The sequence below is a fragment of the Salmo salar genome, chromosome ssa07 (genome assembly GCF_905237065.1).
Source record: "Salmo salar chromosome ssa07, Ssal_v3.1, whole genome shotgun sequence".
Taxonomy (NCBI): Eukaryota; Metazoa; Chordata; class Actinopteri; order Salmoniformes; family Salmonidae; genus Salmo; species Salmo salar.
The window spans coordinates 15,910,320-15,933,324 of NC_059448.1; the positions used below are offsets into that span (position 1 = coordinate 15,910,320).

Here is a 23,005-nt window from a genome sequence, read left to right on the forward strand (position 1 = left end):
CTTAGTAGTCTTTAAACAAATCTACTTTGAAACCAAAGTACACACCTCACACACATGGTTATGGGCTTAAAAAAAATAAGACACATGTACCATGCAGATATAGAGTTGAAATGTATTCGATTTTGATACTTCATATACATCACAGAAGACTGAAATATAACAAAACTGTTCGACATTGTTTTTTAAATGTTGATTAATTATGAAAAATATGAATAACATTCCACCCATGAGGCCACAAGGTCATTTGACTGCAGGAAAGGGATAATGACTGTCTGCCAAAACATCACACTACTACATGGACCACTGATCCAATCATGGTTTCTGTCATACTTAGCTATGGGTCATGAGCCTACATAACACCATCATAAACATGACATAATACCTTTAACATGATGTAAGCATTAGGGATTAGTAAAGTAAACTTGTCAATGGTGATCATCCCTTTGTCTGGAATACACTTCCATACAAAATAGGCATATCCCTATACACTGTACAAGCTTGTAGTTTTGGAGAGATTTGAGAGTGATAAGGGACTATCTCACTGGGCAATTAAACCAAGATGATGTAAACCAACCAAGATGATGACAGATGTTCTTCCTGCCATGACCTTCAGGCCATATGGCGTGTCCTTAAATAAACAGGGGTCCTGACACACAACTCCCTTCCTGCCCGACAACATAACTGTGATTGGCCAACAGATTGTACAAAAATAACGGATTGGCCACAAACACACACACACACACACGGCCCATTAGGCTCAGTTCTGCACAATGTTGACGATTTCACAGACACCAGTTGGGCTGAGGTAGTGAAAAAATTGTTTTTCACCTACTTTACCTCAAAAGCCTCCATCAAACTCAACTCCTCCCCTTTCATCTGCACCTTAATCTCACCGTTTCACTGCTACACTAAAGGAGCATGAGAAACACATTTCGCCAGCAGCCCTGCTATTATAATGATGGGTGAAAGCCCAGCCTAATGTCTGAGCTGGAATAAAGAATTGCCGGTAATTACCATGGTATCACATGGGCTCTATCCTGTAATTTGCCTTAGCTTCCTGTGCAAAACTTCTTTTCAGAACAGAGGACATTTCAGACAGACACATTATTCATCCAGTGTATGCACACAGGATAATAACTTTTGCTTGGATAAACAGCGAGAGACAAACACAACGATAAACAGCGTAATATTTTCCCCTATCATCTGACTCGGGTAATCTGCTCTCTGTACTGGAAAGAAGAAGAGCGGAAATAAAAAATGCATCAGATGGTTGAGGAGGATTCTCTCAATTTGTGCAAAGATTCTATTTTGCCAAATGCCTGATTTTCCATGGAACACATCCATCTTTATCTACTGTACTCATGCATGCAATAGCGTAGCCACAGGAGAAACATAATATTAAAGGTTAACTTTCTGTATTGGCTTTTCAAAGTACTTTAATATGTTTTGAGGATTTTTCCAAAAGTTTAGAATGCACCTTTACTTCTGTGTCAACAGGAAACATATTGAGTATACAGTATACAGGTAACTGCCAAAATAAAGGAAACACCATCATAAAGTGTCTTAATAGGGCGTTAGGCCTTGTGATGCGTGGGTCAGCTGTTTGTTCACCCGCCCGCAACTGCTAATAACCCATCCGCAACCGGCCTTCTACACAGTATGTGATAAAGTGAAACTTTGAGGACCACACCTAACCCTAGCCCGCAAATAGAAAATGGATAGCAGAACGATTTTTTGACAGGGCTTTTTTGATAGGCCTAGGTTTCTGCTTATATTTTCAGACATTTTGGTAGGCTGTTTGTTAGTAATTAGATACATGCAGCTTCTCTTCTGTCAATACTCGTTGCCCTAGAAGACTAAACAAACCTTTGCTCACCAGAATGTCATAAAACAATAGAATGAATGCTTAAATCTAGTTGACATCGGTAAAGTTTGTTTTTGCTTTCATCTCTGCTTCTCTCAAGCAGCAAATACGTTTAGGGACCGCAGAGAATATGCAATAACGAAGAATGTTGTGCAAAATGTTCAAATGACATCAGTTTGACCGGTTTTGAGGAAAATTAGAAGCTGTTAAAAACGACACAACATGTTTTTGATAAGATTTCAGTTCGGCTTGAATGCATATTTTATGTGGTTGAAAGACAATCAGCTTTTATGATGCTGATAAAGACAGCACTTTGAATGCGCCATTAGGGACCGTCTGTAATTATGTCATGATGCTAAAATAAATAAATAATATTTCTACACTTCTGTTCCCGAGTCAAAACGTACATTTGGTGTATAATTTTACTGCAAGCAATGCTTAATTCTGCAGCGGTTAACACTATATTAAGCTATGTGAGAGGTTATAGACCTACAGTCAGTGTCCAGAGTTCAGATGGGTTAAATGAAATTCTAGCCTATCTGAACAGTACAGTTCCCTTGACGTGACATTTTGAAGTCCCCATCTTGCGACTGTCGAATTTTTATAGCGCCTCACAATCATCACACATAACACTGCTATCATCCTCTTTTACCAAATCTTTCCCAAACATTAGACTACTGTTCTGGCCCTCCCTTCTATTTATTTTCAACTCTCTATTTCAAAGCCGTTCTCTTACTGAATTAAACACCGACATTGTCCTTTTTGTCTCAGTGGATCGACATTAACTTAACAAGTAAAAAATTATTTGACAAATGGCATGTATTTGGCCCTAAAGCTTAGGCTACACACTAACGTCAAATAAAAAGAACGAAAGGAAAAACCTCAATCTAGCATATAGACATGAATTGCACAAGAATTTGTGAATTTAATGCATTGTTTTCTCTTTATTCTACCCATTTATGGATTTTAATGCATCTCTTTATTCACAATATTCCATGACCCTTAACCCGCCCACCCCGCACATATAACCGCAGGGACTGCGGGTTATGAGTCAACCCGCGCATCACTAGTTGCTTCCAAAATAAATGTAATACTTTTAGTGTTTTGTCGATGGTGGTGGAAAACACTCTCAGGCACCGCCTCAGAATCTCCCATAAGTGTTCAATTGGGTTGAGATCTGGTGACTAAGATAGCCATTGTATATGGTTTACATCGTTTTTATGTGTCACGTCCTGACCAGTGAAAAGGGTCATTTGCCATAGTAGAATGGTCAGGGCGTGGCAGGGGGGGTTGTTTTGTGTGTTTTGGGTTTTTTTGTTTCTAGGGGAATTTGTTCTAGTTTTCTATTTCTATGTTTCGTTTTCCATGTTTGGCCGAGTATGGTTTCCAATCAGAGGCAGGTGTCTTTCGTTGTCTCTGATTGGAAGCCATACTTAGGCAGCCTGTTTTCCTTTGGGTTTTGTGGGTGGTTGCTTTCTGTTTAGTATGTTAGGATACCTGACAGAACTGTTTGGCTGTCGTTTGTTTTTCTTTGTGAAGTGCTTTCATTAAAAGTAAAAGATGAGCACTATACACGCTGCATCTTGGTCTAATCCTTTCGACGCCTGTGACAGAATCACCCACCACAAGAAGACCAAGCAGCGAGGGAGGAAGAGCGGGACCGAACACTATGGCTCAGGGTCATGGACCTGGGAGGAGATCCTAGATGGGGCAGGACCGTGGACAAGGCCGGGAGAGTATCGCCACCGCCGGAGGAGATAGAGGCAGCGAGGGCGGAACGGCGATACTGGGAGGAACGGCAAAAGGAGGCTGAGAGGCAGGGGGGCATACGGGTAGTTTGGCTAGGTCAGGGGGAGCCCTGACCTAACTTCCCGGGCGTATAGGAGAGAGCCGTGGAGCAAACCGGAGCCAGTTCAGGAGTGAAGTGCGGAGTTCAACGCAAGATTCCGGAGAGTGGTACTGGCGGAAAGGGCACTGCGGAGCGGGCGTGCAGAGGGGCGAGAAATGCATTATGGTGTGATGCGCACTCTCGCCCATCCGCACGCACAGTCCGGTGCGGTCAGTACGGGCTCCGCAGCGTTGCCATGCGAGAGTTGGCCGGCAGCCAGGAAGAAGTGCGCCGGCTCAACGCATCTGGTCTCCAGTGCGTCTCCTCGGCCCAGTTTATCCTGCGCCTGCTCTACGCACGGCAGCCCTCATTCCCCAGCACAGCCCAGTTCGCCCTGTGCCAGCGCTCCGCCCGTGCCGGGCTACAGTGACCAGTGCTTAATGAAGTGCTTTCATTAAAAGTAAAAGATGAGTACTATACACGCTGCGCCTTGGTCTAATCCTTTCGACGCCTTTGACATCATGCTTATCAAACCATTCAGTGACCACTCGTACCATGTGGATGGGGGCATTGTCACCCTATGGGAGCATCGCCATGGTAGCCAAAAATCAACAAGACAAAGGAGCTGATCGTGGACTACAGGAAACGGAGGTCCGCATGCCCTCATTCACATCGACGGGGCTGTAATGGAGCGGGTCGAGAGCTTCAAGTTGCTCTGTGTCCACATCACTAAGGATCTATCATGGTCCACACACACCAACACAGTCGTGAAGAGGGCATGGCAACGCCTTTCCCCCCTCAGGAGGCTTTGAAAAGATTTGGCATGGGCCCTCAGATCCTCAAAAAGTTCTACAGCTGCACCATTGAGAGGATCTTGACTGGCTGCATCACCGCTTGTTATGGCAACTGTTTGGCATCCGACCGCAAGGCGCTACAGAGGGTAGTGCGTACGACCCAGTACATCACTGGGGCCGAGCTCCCTGCCATCCAGGACCTCTATACCAGGCGGTGTCAGAGGAAGGCCCTAAAAAATGTCAAAGACTCCAGCCACCCTAGTCATAGACTGTTCTCTCTGCTACAGAACGGCAAGCGATACCGATACACCAAGACTGGAACCAACAGGACATTGAACAGCTTCTACCCCCCAGCCATAAGACTCAAAAATTGTTAAATAGTTAGCCAAAAATGTACCCGGACTATCTGCATTGACCCTTTTTACGCAAACTTTTTTTGACTCATCACATACGCTGCTGCTACTGTTTATTATCCATCCTGTTGCCTAGTCACTTTATTCCTAGTTATACTGTATGTACATACAGTGCCTTCAGGAAGTATTCATACCATTTGACTTTTTCCACATTTTGTTGTGTTATAGCCTGAATTGAAAATGGATTAAACAGAGATTTTTGGGGGTCACACAATACACCATATAATGTCAAAGTGTAATTATGTTTTTCAATTTTTGTTTTACAAATTAATAAAAAATTAAAAGCTGAAATGTCTTGAGTCAATAAGTATTCAATCCCTTTGTTATGGCAAGCCTAAATAAGTTCAGGAGTAACATGTTTTTTAAATGACTACTCCATCTCTGTACCCCACACATACAATTATCAGTCAAGGAGTGAATTTCAAACACAGATTCAACCACAAAGACCTGGGAGATTTTCCAATGCCTCACAAACAAAAGCACCTAATGGTAGATGGGTAAGAAGAAGAAAAAAGCAGACAATGAATAACCCTTTGAGCATGGTGAAGTTATTAATTATACATTGGGCAGTGTATCAATACACCCAGTCACTACAAAGTCACAGGCATCCTTCCTAACTCAGTTGCCGGAGAGGAAGGAACCCGTTTAGGGATTTCATCACGAGGCCAATGGTGACTTTAAAACAGTTACAGAGTTTAATAGCTGTGATAGATGGCATGGATCAACATTGTAGTTACCACACAATACTAACATAACTGACAGAATGAAAAGAAGGAAGCCTGCACAGAATAAAAATATTCCAAAACATGCATCCTGTTTGCAACAAGGCACTAAAGTAATACTGCAAAAAATGTGGCAAAGCAATTAAGTCACTTTTTGTCCTGAATACAAAATGTTATGTTTGGGGCAAATCCAATAAAACACATTACTGATTACCACTCTCTCCACTCAAGCATAGTGATGGCTGCATCATGTTATGGGTATGATTGTAATCGTTAAGGACTGGGAAGTTCTTCCAGGATAAAAAACTTAACAGAATGGAGTTTAGCACAGGCAAAATCCTAGAGGAAAACCTGGGTCAATCTGCTTTCCACCAGACACTGGGAGATTAATTCACCTTTCAGCAGGACAATAACCTAAAACACAAGGCCAAATCTACACTAGAGTTGCTTACCAAGAAGACAACATCAATCAAATCAAATTGTATTGGTCACATACACATATTTAGCAGATGTTATTGCATGGTATAGCGAAATGCTTGTTCCTGAACGGCCAAATTAAAGTTTTGACTTAAATCTGCTTCAAAATCTATGGCAAGACCTGAAAATTATCTTGCCATAGACAGAGCTTGGAGAATTTTGAAAAGAATAATGGGCAAATGTTGCACAATCCAGGTGTGGAAAGCTCTTATAGACTTACCCAGAAAGACAGGGGTAATCACTGACAAAGATGCTTCTACAAAGTATTGACTCTGGTGTGAATACTTATGCAAACAAGATATTTCTGTATTTCATTTTCAATAAATTTACAAAAAAAAATCTAAAAACATGTTTTCACTTTGTCATTATGGGGTATTGTGTGTAAATGGGTGAGAAACAAAGTCTGTAACACAACTAAATGTGGAATAAGTCAAGGGGTATGAATACTTTATGAAGGCACTGGATCTACCTCAATTACCTCATACCCCTGCACATCAACTTGGTACTAGTACCCCATATATTGTCACAGAAGTTGTCATGTAGAGAAGAGGACCAAGGCGCAGCGGGATTGTGGACACTCATGTTTATTCAAGGAAACATGTAAAGCATCCACTTGAACAAAAAAAACAATAAACAGTACTTACAATGGTAACAGTGTGGCAGGCTCAAACCAACGCAGTGCACACAAACAACCCCAAAGAAAAACACACACACCTATATAGGACTTCCAATCAAAGGCAACTCAACACACCTGCCTTCAATTGGAAGTCCCAATCACCCACACAACATTTAACAAACACAAACCACCTGCCACATCCTGACCAAGACTAACACAACACACCCTCTGCTGGTCAGGACGTGACAGTACCCCCCCTTCAAGGTGCAGACCCCGGGATGCACCTAAAAAAAAGAAAAACACAAGAAAATCCCCAATACCCCAACAAACAATAACCCCTAACAAATAAGGGAGGGAAGGGAGGGTGGCTGCCGTCAACGACGGCCCTGTGCTACATCCTGGAGGTGGCTCAGGTGCAGGCCGTTCCGGGCAGTCGGGCCACTCAGGCAGCTCGGGGCAGTCTGGCCACTCCGGCAGTTCGGGGCAGTCTGGCCACTCTGGCGACTGTTGACTGGCGGGCAGCTCTGACGACTGTTGACTGGCGGGCAGCTCTGACGACTGTTGACTGGCGGGCAGCTCTGACGACTGTTGACTGGCGGGCAGCTCTGACGACTGTTGACTGGCGGGCAGCTCTGACGACTGTTGACTGGCGGGCAGCTCTGACGACTGTTGACTGGCGGGCAGCTCTGACGACTGTTGACTGGCGGGCAGCTCTGGTGACTGTTGACTGGCGGGCAGCTCTGGTGACTGTTGACTGGCACTCCAGTCTTGCCCCGTCAACCAGCCCTTGTGCCCCCCCCTAAAAAATTCTTGGGGGTGCCTCTCGGTCTCCCTTACCCGTTGTGTCTCCCAGTCCTTGCCAAACTTCTTCCGCTGCTTGGTCCTTTGTGGGTGGGGAATTCTGTCATAGAAGTTGTCATGTAGAGAAGAGGACCAAGGCGCAGCGGGATTGTGGACACTCATGTTTATTCAAGGAAACATGTAAAGCATCCACTTGAACAAAAAAAACAATAAACAGTACTTACAATGGTAACAGTGTGGCAGGCTCAAACCAACGCAGTGCACACAAACAACCCCAAAGAAAAACACACACACCTATATAGGACTTCCAATCAAAGGCAACTCAACACACCTGCCTTCAATTGGAAGTCCCAATCACCCACACAACATTTAACAAACACAAACCACCTGCCACATCCTGACCAAGACTAACACAATACACCCTCTGCTGGTCAGGACGTGACATATATATTGTCACATCCTGACCATAGAGAGCTCGTATTTTTCTATGGTAGAGTGGTCAGGGCGTGACTGGGGGGTTTTGTGTAGTTTAATTTTTCTATGTTATGTTCTAGTTTCTTTTTTCTATGTTGGGGTTTTCGTATGATTCCCAATTAGAGGCAGCTGGTCATCGTTGTCTCTAATTGGGGATCATATTTAAGTAGTTGTTTTTCCCACTTGGTTTTGTGGGAGATTATTTTGAGTTATAGTTTATAGTTTATTGTATGTCTTGCATAGTTTCATATAAATAAAGATGTGGAGCGATACCCAAGCTGCGCCTTGGTCTCCTTCCTACGAAAGCCAAGTCCCATCCGAACGTGACAGAATCTCCTACCACCAAAGGACCAAGCAGCGTGGCCAGGAGTGGACATGGGAAGAGATCCTGGATGGCAAGGGACCCTGGACGCAGATTGGGGAGTATCGCCGTCCAAGGGAGGAGATAGAGGCAGCAAAAGAGGAACGGCGACGCTACGAGGAATTAGCACGGCAACAACGGAAACCCGAGAGGCAGCTCCCCCCAAAACATTTTTTGGGGGGGGGCACACGGAGGGGTCGGCGGAGCCGAGGTGTGAACCAGAGCCAGTCAGGGAGTCGAGTGTGGAACTCGACGAAAGATTCAGGAGAGAAGTGTTGGCGTTGAGAGCGCTGCAGAGCGGGTGTGCTTACCGTGGGGAGCGTGTGACCAGTCAGGCACCGTGTTATGCGGTGATGCGCACTGGAGATACAGTGCGCATTCATAGCCTGTGCCTGCGCCCCGCATTTGCCGGGCTAAAGTGAGCATTCAGCCAGGATGGGTTGTGCCGGCTCAGCGCTCCTGGTCTCCAGTGCGCCTCCACGGTCCAGTGTATCCTGCACTGGTTCTACGCACCAGGTCTCCAGTGCGCCTCCACAGCCCAGTACATCCTGTGCCTCCTCCTCGCACTCGCCTTGAAGTGCGTGTCACCAGTCTGGTGCCACCTGTCCCGGCTCCACGCACTAGGCCTCCAGTGCGCCTGCTCAGTCCGGTGCGTCCTGTGCCTGCTCTCCGCAACCGCCCTAAGGTGCGTGTTACCAGTCTGGCGCCACCTGTGCAGCCCCACGCATCAGGCCTCCAGTGCGCCTTCCCGTTCCAGAGCTTCTGGCGACAGTTTCCAGTCCAGAGCTTCCGGCGACTGTTCCCAGTCCAGAGCTTCTGGCGACAGTTCCCAGTCCAGAGCTTCCGGCGACTGACAGAGATTGACAGAGTCGAAAGCCTTGGCCAGGTCAATGAATACGGCAGCACAGTATTGTTTCTTATCGATGGTGGTTATGATATCGTTAAGGACCTTGAGTGTGGCTGAGGTGCACCCATCACCAGCTCTGAAACCAGATTGCATAGTGGAGAAGGTGCGGTGGGATTCGAAATGGTCGGTAATCTGTTTGTTGACTTGGCTTTCGAAGACCTTAGAAAGGCAGGGTAGGATAGATATAGGTCTGTAGCAGTTTGGGTCAAGAGTGTCCCCCCTTTGAAGAGGGGATGACCGCTGCTGCTTTCCAATCTTTGGGAATCTCAGACGACACGAAAGAGAGGTTGAACAGGCTAGTAATAGGGGTTGCAACAATTTCGGCAGATAATTTTAGAAAGAAAGGGTCCAGATTGTCTAGCCCGGCTGATTTGTAGGGGTCCAGATTTTGCAGCTCTTTCAGAACATCAGCTGACTGGATTTGGGAGAAGGAGAAATGGGGAAGGCTTGGGCGAGTAGCTGTGGGGGGTGCAGTGCTGTTGACCGCGGTAGGGGTAGCCAGGTGGAAAGCATGACCAGCCGTAGAAAAATGCTTATTGAAATTCTCAATTATAGTGGATTTATCGGTGGTGACAGAGTTTCCTATCCTCAGTGCAGTGGGCAGCTGAGAGGAGGTGTTCTTATTCTCCATGGACTTTACAGTGTCCCAGAACTTTTTTGAGTTTGTGTTGCAGGAAACAAATTTCTGCCTGAAAAAGCTAGCCTTGGCTTTTCTAACTGCCTGTTTATATTGGTTTCTAACTTCCCTGAAAAGTTGCATATCACGGGGGCTGTTCAATGCTAATGCGTTGTGACTAAGCATGATGGAATGCTCATGTCTTAATTAACTCAGGAACCCCACCTGTGTGGAAGCACCTGCTTTCAATAAACTTTGTATCCCACATTTACTCAAGTGTTTCCATTATTTTTGCAGTTACCTGTAAGGAGCCATTTAAGTACTTCTTCCATGGGGAAACTCACTCCCATCACAGTTAAATAGTGAAACAGGGACATCTTGTGGACAATGAGGAGAAGAACAGAAAAGGCTGTTTGGAACTGAACTTTCTCTGGATGTGGATTTATGACAATGACATCATTGAGGTATAAGCTAACAGGTGGCCTTTTCATGCTCAATTCACAGCCAATTGAGCAGTGAAATGGCTGTTGTGTCAGAGTGAATGGTCTGTCCACCCTCTCAGTGCCTAGCAACTCAACTCCTGCAACAGTTTTATCACTTCCTGTAGAATGTAGTTGAACATAAAGCAAACAGAAACACAAAACCAGATGCTAAACAGAAGGGAGCATGCAAATGTATTTTTGTTGCGTTGCACAATGTAAATATAGGAGCTATCTTAACTTTGGGTTAGGGTTACACCCTGGAAAAATTTACTCTGGGCTCCCGAGTGGCACAGTGGTCTAAGACACTGCACCTCAGTGCTAGAAGAGTCACTACAGACCCTGGTTCAATTCTAGACTGTATGACAACTGGCTGTTATTGGGTGTCCCATAGTGTGGTGCATAATTGGCCCAGTGTTGTTAGGGCTGGGCTGTTGTTGTACATAAGAATTTGTTCTTAACTTACTTGCCTAGTTAAATAAAGGATAGATACATTCATTAAACACATACAAGCATTGACACAACAGCATTCCCTCTTCTTATCTCACCTTGGTATTGGCATCTTTCCTGGGATTTGCATTCAGCAGCTCTCCAGATTCTACTCTCCAGAGTCGTTTGGCCCACTCCTCCCTCTGGGGCAGCAGCATCATGGTCTCTGCTGCCAGGTACCTGTCTGGTGGGATCTGGCTCATGGGGGGTGGCAGAGCGTTGGTGCTACCCACCGTGGCTGGTCCTGACCAGCTGTTAGTGGCCGGTGTTGCCTGGGATTCGGGCTCTCCACCTCGGCCCTTAGGCCATCTCTGCTTAACACTCATAGAGAACCAACGCTGACTGCTTCTGAAGGAGCCTCCTCCTGTTAGGTTCTGTTTCTGGTTCTTAGCCAGAAGGTACGGTGGTGGCGGGGGCTTGAACTGAAACTCCAGCCTGGGAGGAGGGCCACCGGATGGGCCTGTTAACGACGCCGGGCCAGGTAGAGATTCGGAAAGGGAATTTGTGCTGCCTGGATTAGGATGGCCGTTTAGTTTTAGGCAGCCATTTTGATTAGCTACTATTTGGGTGATGTCTCCTTCAGCCTGGGGGTAATCCTCCCATGGACAGCTGGGGAGCTGGCCCCCAGGGTCGTTTCCGCGGGCGATGGGGAAATCCCTGTCCGCTCTTTCCTCAGGGGGGGAGGTGTTTCCAATCCCGCTGTCTCCGTTGCTGCTGGCGCTGCCATTCTTACCGGTGCTGCTGCGATTCTGTTGCGTGTGGAGGTGGTGGGCTGAGTCTCTGTCCAGCCTGGTTCTAAGCCTCTCCACTGCCTCCCCCATGTCACAGTATAAGACAGATACAAACTGGAGGACAGAGGGGGGAGTGAGGGGGAACTCCAGGCAGCCCTGGGTGTCTGGGTCGGGGGTGCAGTCGAAGCCGAAGCGCCCTGTGATGCCCAGGTGGTCACTGTGGTGGCACAGCTCGGGGTCGATGAAGAAGACGTGGCAGGAGGTACTCAGGGGACCGTTCTGGCCAACGTGGCCGCCAGAGATGTGTGCAGTGGTGACCAGACAAAAAAAGCGCCTGTCCTCGGAACACACCACGCCCAGGACAAGGTTCTCGGAGGGGAAGGCGGCCAGGACGGCTCCTGTGTCATCACAGAGGCGGACGCAGTCGAACATGATCTTCATCATCACCAGCGTGTGGGTCTCCTGCTCTGTGCCCAGATGTCTGATACACCCACGGATCACCTGTAGGCAGTCGTCCTCTGAGCCGTGTCTGGACAAGGCCAAGATCAGTTCAGTAGAGCCCAAGTAGCCCACCACCATGGCTGTGTTCAAAATACTCCAGTCTCGATTCACATCATCCTCATGCTCGTTGAAAACAGAGTCGCCGTCTGCCACTCGGGCGGTTTCCTCCTCAGACAGGAAGACAGGCTGGGTTTTGGAGTTCGAAGGCTGGATCCAGTGGGACATGTCAGGTTCTGACACAGGTCTTGGTTTAGCTGGGGTGGCATTTACGGAATTAGATGACGAGTTGCCAGAGTGGTCCGAAACAGTGCGAAAAACTCCCCCCTTCTGAAAAAGCCCCTTTCCCTCTGTTCTAGAAATCCTTAATTCCTCATCGCTGGAGGATAGGTCCACCGAGGGCCCACTCCCGACAAGCACCACCAACCGTAAGGGGCCTTTACAGGTGCCAATCAACTGCACCACAGCCTCATGGGATGCCTTTGCCACATCAGTTCCGTTGACGCTCACTATACGATCCCCCTGCTTCAGTCCCACATGGTCTGCAGGGCTGCCCTCCAATATACCACTCAAGAGGCACGGGCCTTGTCCCGATAAGGTAAACCCGTATCCTACACGTCCTCGAACAACCTCAACCCGTCTGACTTCATGAGGAGAGGTCAAATCCAGACGCCTCCGCGCCCCTTCAGCCTGTCCCGGCATCCTCATCCTGAATATGGCCGTTTTTAGAGGCAGAGCGTTTGAACCGAATGTCACTCTGGAGTGATATCTTTTAAGTGCCAACACTGAAGTGTAAACACTAAAAGTAGACAAGAGAGAAAGATTTAAGCTGAGTGAGATACGGTGTATAAAATAATGATTAGGTATAGGCCTACTGTAACATTATTTTTAACAACTGAAACTGTAACACTTATCATGTGATATCATTATGGTACACAACATATTGTTATACAATGTATAAACGAAATAATAATGGTGTGATACAATGTATTGTGCACAAAATCCATAAAATATATTTCTCCTTTATTTTAGAAACATTCACTGTAAAGAAAATACTGTAAGATTTCATTCTGCAACAATAATGCTGCACACTATAACAATCTCCAATTTGTTTTACGAAAATATACGTATGAGTTGTTATAGTTTAAGCAGACACGTATGGGTTGAAGAGACCATTTAGCCTCGTCCCATGTCAGCGTGCAAATGAACCATCTACTAACCATAGAGTAGACAACGCCAGCTGGCCCCTTTCTCAAGAACTGTTCAATCAATGCACGAGCATTCAAGCGAGACGTTTCTTAATGAAACATGCTCGAGCGCCTTGATTTGGTTTCGTTTGACATCGTTTCTCTACCGCGCTTAGTTAAATGTTTACAAAACAGCAGACTACTTCGGTATTGTCCATCAAAATACAACAAAACAAAAAAATAGCCTTGCTAAACTATTTCCTAGTATTAAATGTAAAGTAGTCTCCCACACGCTCGACGTCTAGATACAATGTTGCCAGTGCTGAGACTGAAATTACCGTTTTAAAGCTTCATGAAGTCAGTTTAAAAGTTGCATACTCCCAACAGTCCAAACTAGTTACAAATCCACAAGTCCGTAGTTTCCGTAACATAATTTATATTTTCCAAAGTTTCCCTCCAGTATTATGGTATTCCATATACCACGGATGACAAACTCCACTCGCCTCCATTCACTGTTGGGATTACAAAGCGTCTTTCATAGTAACCATGACATCGTTTTCAGAGCACGTGATTTCTTTCGCCAATCCCCCTGTCTGAGAGCTAAATATTCAAATATTTGCGGTGATCCTATTGGTTCTGATCATCTGAAATTGATAGCCTAAATAAAAACATTGTTGATATTGTTCAGGCCACATTTCAAACACATATCATTACCAACGTGCGCTAATTTACACTTTACTAAGCATGACAAATAACTATGCAGATGTAGCCTAAATGGCTATTAAATGCAACCACCACCACACAATTAATAATGGATATATAACAAGCTAATTAACATGACGGGATGAATTACACGCTCAAGAGGTGATCATTTGTTGCGTCCTGCCAGGAGAGAAAAACAACAACAAAAAAACAGGAATTATGGCTAAAATGCTGCAAGGTCGCAAGGGGAGTGAGTCACATGGTCCTATTGCACGCCACAGTCAAATAGACACAGTGAGTCAGTCAATGGAAACAGTGAAAGCCAAGAAATTGTATGTATGTTTAGGCCTACTAAAACCCGGGACAAAAAACCTTAGGCCTTGTAAGATAGTGAAGTGATAGTCATTTGAATCGAATAAGCAGGCTATTGATATTTTTTTGTATATTTTTCTGTATATTATTTAGCTGTTTTCACAAATGTAAAATGCAAAGCCTATATGTGGCAAAACTACATTCAACTCCCTTCTTTAATCCCATGGTTTCACATAAGAGAGCACTTCAAGACAATGCGGTTTTAAGTGAGTTAATGGAACTGTCTTCTCAAATTATCCACAACACTAACCATTTCCTTGATTTGTCTAATTAGGATGTCTTGCACTTTCAATCGCTCAATGTGATCCAAAAAAATGGTTTTAACAACATATATTGTATATCCCTTTCCTCTGAATGAGGACTTTTTCAGTCAAGGCACTAGCTGCCATATCAGATATATCACATACAGATACACTACCGTTCAAAGGTTTGGGGTCACTTAGAAATGTCCTTGTTTTTGAAAGACAAGCAAATTTTTTGTAGGTTAAAATAACATAAAATCGATCAGAAATACAGTGTAGGCATTGTTAATGTTGTAAATGACTATTGTAGCTGGAAATGGCTGGTTATTAATGGTATATCTACATAGGCGTACAGAGGCCCATTGTCAGTAACCATCACTCCTGTGTTCCAATGGCACGTTTTGTTAGCTAATCCAAGTTTATCATTTTAAAAGGCTAATTGATCATTAGAAAACCCTTTGCAATTATGTCAGCACAGTTGAAAACTGTGGTGCTGATTAAAGAAGCAATTAAACTGGCCTTCTTTAGACTAGTATTTGGAGCATCATCATTTGTGGGTTCGATTACAGGCTCAAAATGGCCAGAAACAAATGTCTTTCTTTTGAAACTCGTCAGTCTATTCTTGTTCTCAGAAATGAAGGCTATTCCATGCAAGAAATTGCCAAAAAACTGAAGATCTCGTACAACGCTGTGTACTACTCCCTTCACAGAACAGAGCAAACTGGATATAACCAGAATAGAAAGAGGAGTGGGAGGCCCCGGTGCACAACTGAGCAAGAGGACAAGTACATTAGAGTGTCTAGTTTGAGAAACAGATGCCTCACAAGTCCTCAACTGGCAGCTTAATTAAATAGTACACGCAAAACACTAGTCTCAACGTCAACAGTGAAGAGGTGACTCCGGGATTCTGGCCTTCTAGGCAGAGTTGCAAAGAAAAAAGCCATATCTCAGACTGGCCAATAAAAAGAGAAGATTAAGATGGGCAAAAGAACACAGACACTGGACAGAGGAAGATTGGAAAAAAGTGTTATGGACAGACTAATCTAAGTTTGAGGTGTTTGGATCACAAAGAAGAACATTCGTGAGACAGACAAAATGAAAAGATGCTGGAGGAGTGCTTGACGCCATCTGTCAAGCATGATGAAGGCAATGTGATGGTCTGGGGGTGCTTTGGTGGTGGTAAAGTGGGAGATTTGTACAGGGTAAAAGGGATCTTGAAGAAGGAAGGCTATCACTCCATTTTGCAACGCCATGCCATACCCTGTGGACGGCGCTTAATTGGAGCCAATTTCCTCCTACAACAGGACAATGACCCAAAGCACAGCTCCAAACTATGCAATAACTATTTAGGGAAGAAGCAGTCAGCTGGTATTCTGTCTATAATGGAGTGGCCAGCACAGTCACCGGATCTCAACCCTATTGAGCTGTTGTGGGAGCAGCTTGACTCTATGGTACGTAAGAAGTGCCCATCAAGCCAATCCAACTTGTAGGAGGTGCTTCAGAAAGCATTGGGTGAAATCTCTTCAGATTACATCAACAAATTGACAACTAGAATGCCAACTGTCTGCAAGGCTGTAATTGCTGCAAATGGAGGATTCTTTGACGAAAGCAAAGTTTAAAGGACATAATTATTATTTCAATTAAAAATTATTATTTATTATCTTATCAACGTCTTGACTATATTTCCTATTCATTTTGCAACTCATTTCATGCATGTTTTCATGGAAAACAAGGACATTTCTAAGTCACCCCAAACTTCTTAATTTGAGCCAGTTTGCTACTGCAGGAAAATAATCCAGCAGCAATAGAAAATGTGAATGATGTGGATTATATTTCATGAATTTCTTTTAAAGGGTTGATACATTTTTCGTAAGGGAAAATCAAGTCTGCAATTTGAAAGTGGAAATTCAGAAGCCTTTTTAAACCTCAAATACACTACAAGTAAAAAATGTCCTGCATCGCAAAGAAGTTCTCAGGGTGATCAAATTAAGATCCTACATCTGTAGTATGTTTTGTTACACATTATACAGTACCCGTCAAAAGTTTAGACACACCTTCTCATTACATGGTTTTTCTTTATTTTTACTATTTTCTACATTGTAGAATAATAGTGAAGACATCAAAACTGTGAAATAACACATATGGAATCATGTAGTAACCAAAAAAGTGTTTAAAAAATCTAAATATTTTTTATAACAGAGATTCTTCAAAGTAGCTACCCTTTGACTTGATGACAGCTTTGCACACTCTTGGCATTCTCTCAAGCCTACTTCATGGGGTAGTCACTTGGAATGCATTTCTGTTAACAGGTGTGCCTTGTTAAAAGTTAATTTGTGAAATTTCTTTACTTCTTAATGCGTTTGAGCCAATCAGTTGTGTTGTGACAAGGTAGTTGTGGTATACCGAAGATAGTCCAATTTGGTAAAAGACCAAGTCCATATTATTGCAAGAACCGCTCAAATAAGCAAAGAGAAACGACATCATTACTTTAAAACATGAAGGTCAGTCAATCCGGTCAGTCAATTTTGCAGTTGCAAAAACCATCAAGCGCTCTGATGAAACTGGCTCTCATGAGGACCGCCACAGAAAAGGAAGACCCAGAGTTACCTCTACGGCAGAGGATAAGTTCAACAGAGTTACCAGCCTCAGAAATTGCAGCCCAAATAAATGCTTCACAGAGTTCAAGTAACAGACACATGTCAACATCTACTCCAAATTTGCGATTTTTGGTTCCAACCGCCGTGTCTTTGTGAGACGTAGAGTAGATGATCGGATGATCATGGTTGCTACCATGCTGTGTTTTCATGTGTTGCTGCCATGCTCGTGTGTTGACCTTAGGTCTCTCTTTATGTCGTGTTGTGGTGCCTCTCTTGTCGTGATGTGTTTTGTCCCCGCAGGAGGCCTTTGCCTTCTGGTAGGCCGTCATTGTAAATAAGAATTTGTTCTTAACTGACTTGCCTAGTTAAATAAAGGTTCAATAATTATATATATATTTTTTTTATCTCTGCATGTGTGGTTCCCACCGTGAAGCATTGAAGAAGAGGTGTGATGGTGTGGGGGTGCTTTACTGGTGACACTGTCTGTGATTTATTTAGAATTCAAGGCACACTTAACCAGCATGACTACCACAGCATTCTGCAGCGATACGCCATCCCATCTGGTTTGAGGTTAGTGGCACTGTCATTTATTTTTCATCAGGACATTAACTCAACACACCTCCAGAATGTTACTGTCAGACCAGGTGTTGTATGTGGAGGATGAGGGCTACAGTTGATATCTCAGATAGGGGGGAGTGAGGCCTAAGAGGGTTTTATAAATAAGCATCAACCAGTGGGACTTGTGACGGGTATACAGCGCTGACCAGTTTACAGAAGAGTATAGAGTGCAGTAACGTGCCCTATAAGGAGCATTGATTGCAAATCTAATAGCCGAATGGTAAAGAATATCTAGCCGCTCGAGAGCACCCTTACCGGCCAATCTATAAATTACGTCTCCGTAATCTAGCATGGGTAGGATGGTCATCTGAATCAGGCTTAGTTTGGCAGCTGGCGTGAAAGAGGAGCGATTACAACAGAGAAAACCAAGTCTAGATTTATCTTTAGCCTGCAGCTTTGATATGTGCTGAGAGAAGGACAGTGTATCATCTAGCCATACTCCCAAGTACTTGTATGAGGTGACTATCTCAAGCTCTAAACTCTCAGAGGTAGTAATCACACCTGTGGGGAAAGGGGCATTGGTCTTACCAAACCCCATGACCTTTGTTTTGGAGGTGTTCAGAACAAGGTTAAGGGCAGAGAAAGCTTGTTGGACACTAAGAAAACTTTGTTGTAGAGCGTTTAACATAAAATCCGGGGAGGGGCCAGCTGAGCTATGTTGTTGATGTAAATTGAGAAGAGTGTGGGGCCTAGGATCGAGCCTTGGGGTACACCCTTGGTGACAGGCAGTGGCTGAGACAGCAGATTTTCTGGCTGGCTACTTTGAAGAATCTAAAATATAAAATATATTTTGATTAGTTTAACACTTTTTTGGTAGAAAATAGTAAAAATAAAGAAAAACCCTTGAATGAGCAGGTGTGCGCAGATTTTTGACTGGTACTGTACGTTATCATTTAATATGCTGTGTTATTGTATGTAGATCATATTACATTACAGTACACACAAAGTGTGAATGCTGACTTTATGTCGGCTACATTATGACAATATTTAGGATGAAAGGGAGACAAGATTGTACCAGGAATAGTTGAAAGACAGACAAAAAATGACAACAGAACATACGTTTTTATTTCAGTCATACATTTCAAACAAGTAGGCTATGCTAGTTGGAAGATGCATACACCATAGCAGGACACACATTAGAAAATAAGTGATACAACACCAAATGCCCATGCCTTTTGTCATTAAGATATAGAATTTGTGGACAAATGTTGTCTTTTGTCAATGTGAATAAGCACAGTATTTTCCTAGCTTGTAGATATCTCTCAAATCGGTCAATGAATGGTGGAACTTGTCTTAAAGCAGCCTCAGCCATACACCTCTGAACCCTCACCCCTGACCTCTCACTCTCTCGCAGCAACCACTAGATGGCCATGCTAGAAAGGATGAAACAGGCCTCTCAGCACTGATGAGCAAGTTGCTTTTTTCCTCTCTCTGCGAGTGAGCATTCAGGTCAGGGGTAAGGTTAGGGTGAGATTGACATTATTTACTCTCAATCAGTTGTTAAAAAGTGTCATACACCAGGTGAAGCATAGCCATATTATAGCATAAAACACATAGCCATATTATAGCATATAACACATAGCCATATTATAGCATATAACACATAGCCATGTAGCATATAACACATAGCCATGTAGTATTTAACACATAGCCATGTAGCATATGGCATTTATTTTCTAGCATAGCCATATAGTGAGCACCACCGGGACGCAATTTCGATACAGCTACGACTTCTCGTAGCAGCTTAGGAGAACTTACGCAGCAGGTTAGGAGAATTAATGTAGCAGGTTAGGAGAATTAGGTTAAGGTTAGGGAAAGGGTTAGGTTTAGGTTTAGGGTTAGCAAAAATGCTCACCTAACCTGCTACGAAAAGTCCCTTGTATCGAAGTGGCATGTTTTTAGGGAGTCCTGACCACCATCACCACCCTCCTTGGACCCCTCACTCTGGACCCTTCATCCCTGGCCTGGCTCTTTGACCCCAGGCTGGGCAGCAGCGCCCCAGGCTGGCGTGGGGGCAGTCAGTGGCTGGATCATCTTCTCCAGCAGGTTCATCATGCGTTCCTGGAGCTGCAGGCTCTGCACCTGGAGGAAGTTCTGCTGGTGCATGACGCGGCGCACCTCGCGGCACGTCTCCTCCACTGCCCGGCTCACCTTTCGCTGCTCCTGCAGCATGGCCTCCATCACCTTCAGCTTCCGCCGCTTCAGAGACAGGTGCTGGTGCACCTTCTTTCTCTTGGCCGGCGCCGGGTGGGAACTGGACAGAAAAGGGGTTTTGTTAATCAAAGCAATGGTAATGACATCATTTATAGAGAGAGTTATACAAGCATTCAAGAGTTCTGTAAGGAGGGCCCTTTTCGATCAAACTTGGTAAAGCGGTTTCTGGGATAAGCCGAGAACTACAAAATAATGTGAAATTAAAGTAAACTCACTGTATGCTAATTACTCACATGCTAATTAACTATCATCACAATACATTGTGATGTTTATCACTTAGAGAGCCTTGTGGAGACTATCAGTTCGTACCAATGACAATAGATGACCCCTCTCAGCAAGGGTGGGCAGTTTAGCTCAATACCTCAGCTTGATACCCCCCCCTCTCTCTCTCTCTCTCTCGCTTTCTCTCTCTCAGGGGGTGTCCTCTCTCTCTCTTTCTCTCTCTCTGTTTCCTCATTTGAAGCCCAATATGTAACCATGGCCTTACTCAGGACAGGGAAGCCCAGAGTGCAGGCTGCCAGAGCTCTCCCATCCATCCAGGTCCTCCCTCATCTCCATCTCGTCCGAGGAGCCTGTGTACTCCGGAAGGAAGCCCATGGGGAGGCCCTCCGCATGGGACATCGAGGCCTCTGTGGAGGTGGAGGGGCCAGGAGACTGGAGCTCAAACGGGTTCATACTCCCATTATCATCAGTCTTGGTGAGGAGCTTCTCTATTGCTTTGTAGTACGGCCAGTCGGGTGTCCCACCGCTCCCATTGGTTGTGCACTTCATTTTCCTGTCAAATAAGGAGTTAAGGATGGTATATATTAGTTTGGGTAAAGTAGGGGACATAAGAAGTCTGGGTTTCTAAGTATCATAGCAGCCCGTATTGAGTTCTAGTTATGCAGGATGCTCTGACACCTGTGGAGTTCCATTCCAACGTAGCCTACTTCAGTTCTTTCTGGATATTAAAGTGCATTCATACAATACAAGATTTTTATGGATTTATGTTGCCACCTTTTTCAACCCCCCCCCCAAAAAAAAGCAAAAGGTATTTCTTACACTTGCCTGTACTGGAAAGACATGTTGGTGATTTTCATCTTTATCTCCTCCCGATGGCGTTGTTCTCCAGTGAGCTCGAAGAACCTCTGGGCCATCTTCTCGTAGATCTTGGCGTTCCTCTTACATTTCTTCAGCTCGGCGACGTTCTGTTCCCATACATACAGAAGCCCCTTCATCTCTGCATCGGTCCAGTTTCGGGCCCTTCTGTGCTTCTCGCTGTGGCCCGGAATGAGGTAACTAAAACTCTCCTCGGCAGCCATTTTGAAAGCCCTCTCAAAAGCACTCTCTTCCTGTTTTGGTTTTGTAAACAAAAATAGGCCCCAAAAACGGTTTAGTTTGAAAGCCCTTCTCTGCTGTCTAGCATTATTTCTTATGCTGTCAGTGGAATGTGGTTGCAAACAGTCACACACCGCTCTGCCTGTGCTGTGCCCTTCCCCCGAGCTTAGCTGAAAGAGGACTCAAAATGAGGCCTAGGGCAGGAGAGGGATCCGGTTAAAAGCTTTTAAATGGAGGAAATCGTCACTGTGATGTCAAGTTGCCCTAGCAACTAGGAGGAGGCCCCTCTTTCTCCCTCCCTCCCCCTCTCTTAACCACTCCCTCTCTTTCCCTTCCTCTCTCTCGCTCTCTTGCTCCAATGCCACAACAAAAAGCTTTTAGCTGAAAGGCAATGAGGTATACCAGAGATTACAGGAAAAACAGATTTGAAATATGAGCCTTGGGGGAAGGAGGGAGTAGAGCAAAAGAGCAGGTGTCATTTGTTTCCTTGGCAACAGGCCTTTGGACTGGGCTGGCTGCCAAGATGTTACTGCATTTAAATGCTTTTAATAACAGACAGGGACTGGCTTTTTGCAGTCAAAGTGGTGGAAACAGGAGTATATTACTCTTCACCTGAGGAAAAGACACCTACATTTTTTTATCAAAAGCAACATACTTTGGCAGTGTGTGGATACTATTCTCAATGCACAATTAAATGATATGCAAATAATATGAAAGTGCAGGGGAAACAATTGTATTGAAACGGGTATGTATGGGTAGTTGTAGAGTACATTCAGGGGGGAGTCAGTGTATTCTAATCATCCAAGACAATGGGAGTCTTGTCGGTAGGTCAGCTTATGTGTGGACAATTTAACACCCTCCCCCTCCCACACCACCATATGGACCTTGGCCTGTAAGGGTGAGCTCAGCATGTTATCTCTCTCAATTCAATTCAATGGACTTTATTGGCATGGGAAACATGTGTTTACATTGCCAAAGCAATTTGAAATAGATAATAAACGACAGTGAAATAAACAATTAGAAATTAACAGTAAACATTACACTCAAAAAAGTTTCAAAAGAATAGAGACATTTCAAATGTTATAGTATGGCTATGTACAGTGTTGTAACAATGTGCAAAAGGGCAAATAAATCAACATAAATATCGATTGTATTTACAGGGGTGTTTGTGTTTCACTGGTTCACCCTTTTTTGTGACGACAGATCACAAATCTTGCTGCTGTGATGGCACACTGGTATTTCACCTAATAGAAATGGGAGTTTATAAAAATCTGATTTGTATTCAAATTCTTTGTGGGTCTGTGTAATCTGAGGAAAATATGTGTCTCTAATATGGTCATATATTTGGCAGGAGGTTAGGAAGTGCAGCTAATTATCCAGCTCATTTTGTGGGCAGTGTGCACATAGCCTGTCTTCTCTTGAGAGCCAGGTCTGCCTACGGCGGCCTCTCTATAGCAAGGCTAAGGGAAAGGGAAAGGGGGATACCTAGTCAGTTGTACAACTGAATGCGTTCAACTGAAATGTGTCTTCCGCTTTTAACCCAACCCCTCTGAATCAGAGGCTGCCATAATCGACATCCACGTCTTCGACTCCCAGGGAACAATGGGTTAACTGCCTTGCTCAAGGGCAGAATGACAGATTTTTACCTTGTCAGCTCGGGGATTCGATCCAGCAACCTTTCAGTAT

General features: G+C 44.5%; 2 protein-coding genes across 4 annotated transcripts in view; both read right to left on the reverse strand.

The window, feature by feature from the left end:
* LOC106608656 (regulator of G-protein signaling 12) overlaps window positions 1-13,796 on the reverse strand; it is an 80,165-nt gene extending 66,369 nt beyond the window's left edge. Inside the window, exons 1-2 of one of the 2 annotated variants that reach the window (XM_014206742.2) lie at window positions 13,596-13,796; window positions 10,901-12,869 (exon numbers count right to left, since the gene is read on the reverse strand). In XM_014206742.2, coding sequence (XP_014062217.2) covers window positions 10,901-12,778 — 1,878 coding nt within the window. In that variant the 5' untranslated portion in view covers window positions 12,779-12,869; window positions 13,596-13,796. Of the gene's footprint in view, window positions 1-10,900; window positions 12,870-13,290; window positions 13,576-13,595 lie in introns of those variants that run through there. The other variant, XM_014206743.2, reaches the window with a different exon arrangement.
* Window positions 13,797-18,831: 5,035 nt separating this feature from the next.
* On the reverse strand, window positions 18,832-21,681 carry msantd1 (Myb/SANT-like DNA-binding domain containing 1). Of its 2 annotated transcripts, none has more exons than XM_014206741.2 (3): window positions 21,050-21,681; window positions 20,490-20,777; window positions 18,832-20,042 (listed from the first exon to the last, which is right to left on the reverse strand). In XM_014206741.2, exons 1-3 carry the CDS (start codon window positions 21,301-21,303, stop codon window positions 19,742-19,744), a joined length of 843 nt encoding a protein of 280 aa, XP_014062216.2. In that variant the 5' UTR covers window positions 21,304-21,681; the 3' UTR covers window positions 18,832-19,741. The 2 variants fall into 2 exon arrangements, with proteins under 2 accessions (XP_014062216.2, XP_014062215.2); XM_014206740.2 differs by having other exon boundaries at window positions 21,044-21,681.
* Window positions 21,682-23,005: the final 1,324 nt, after the last annotated feature.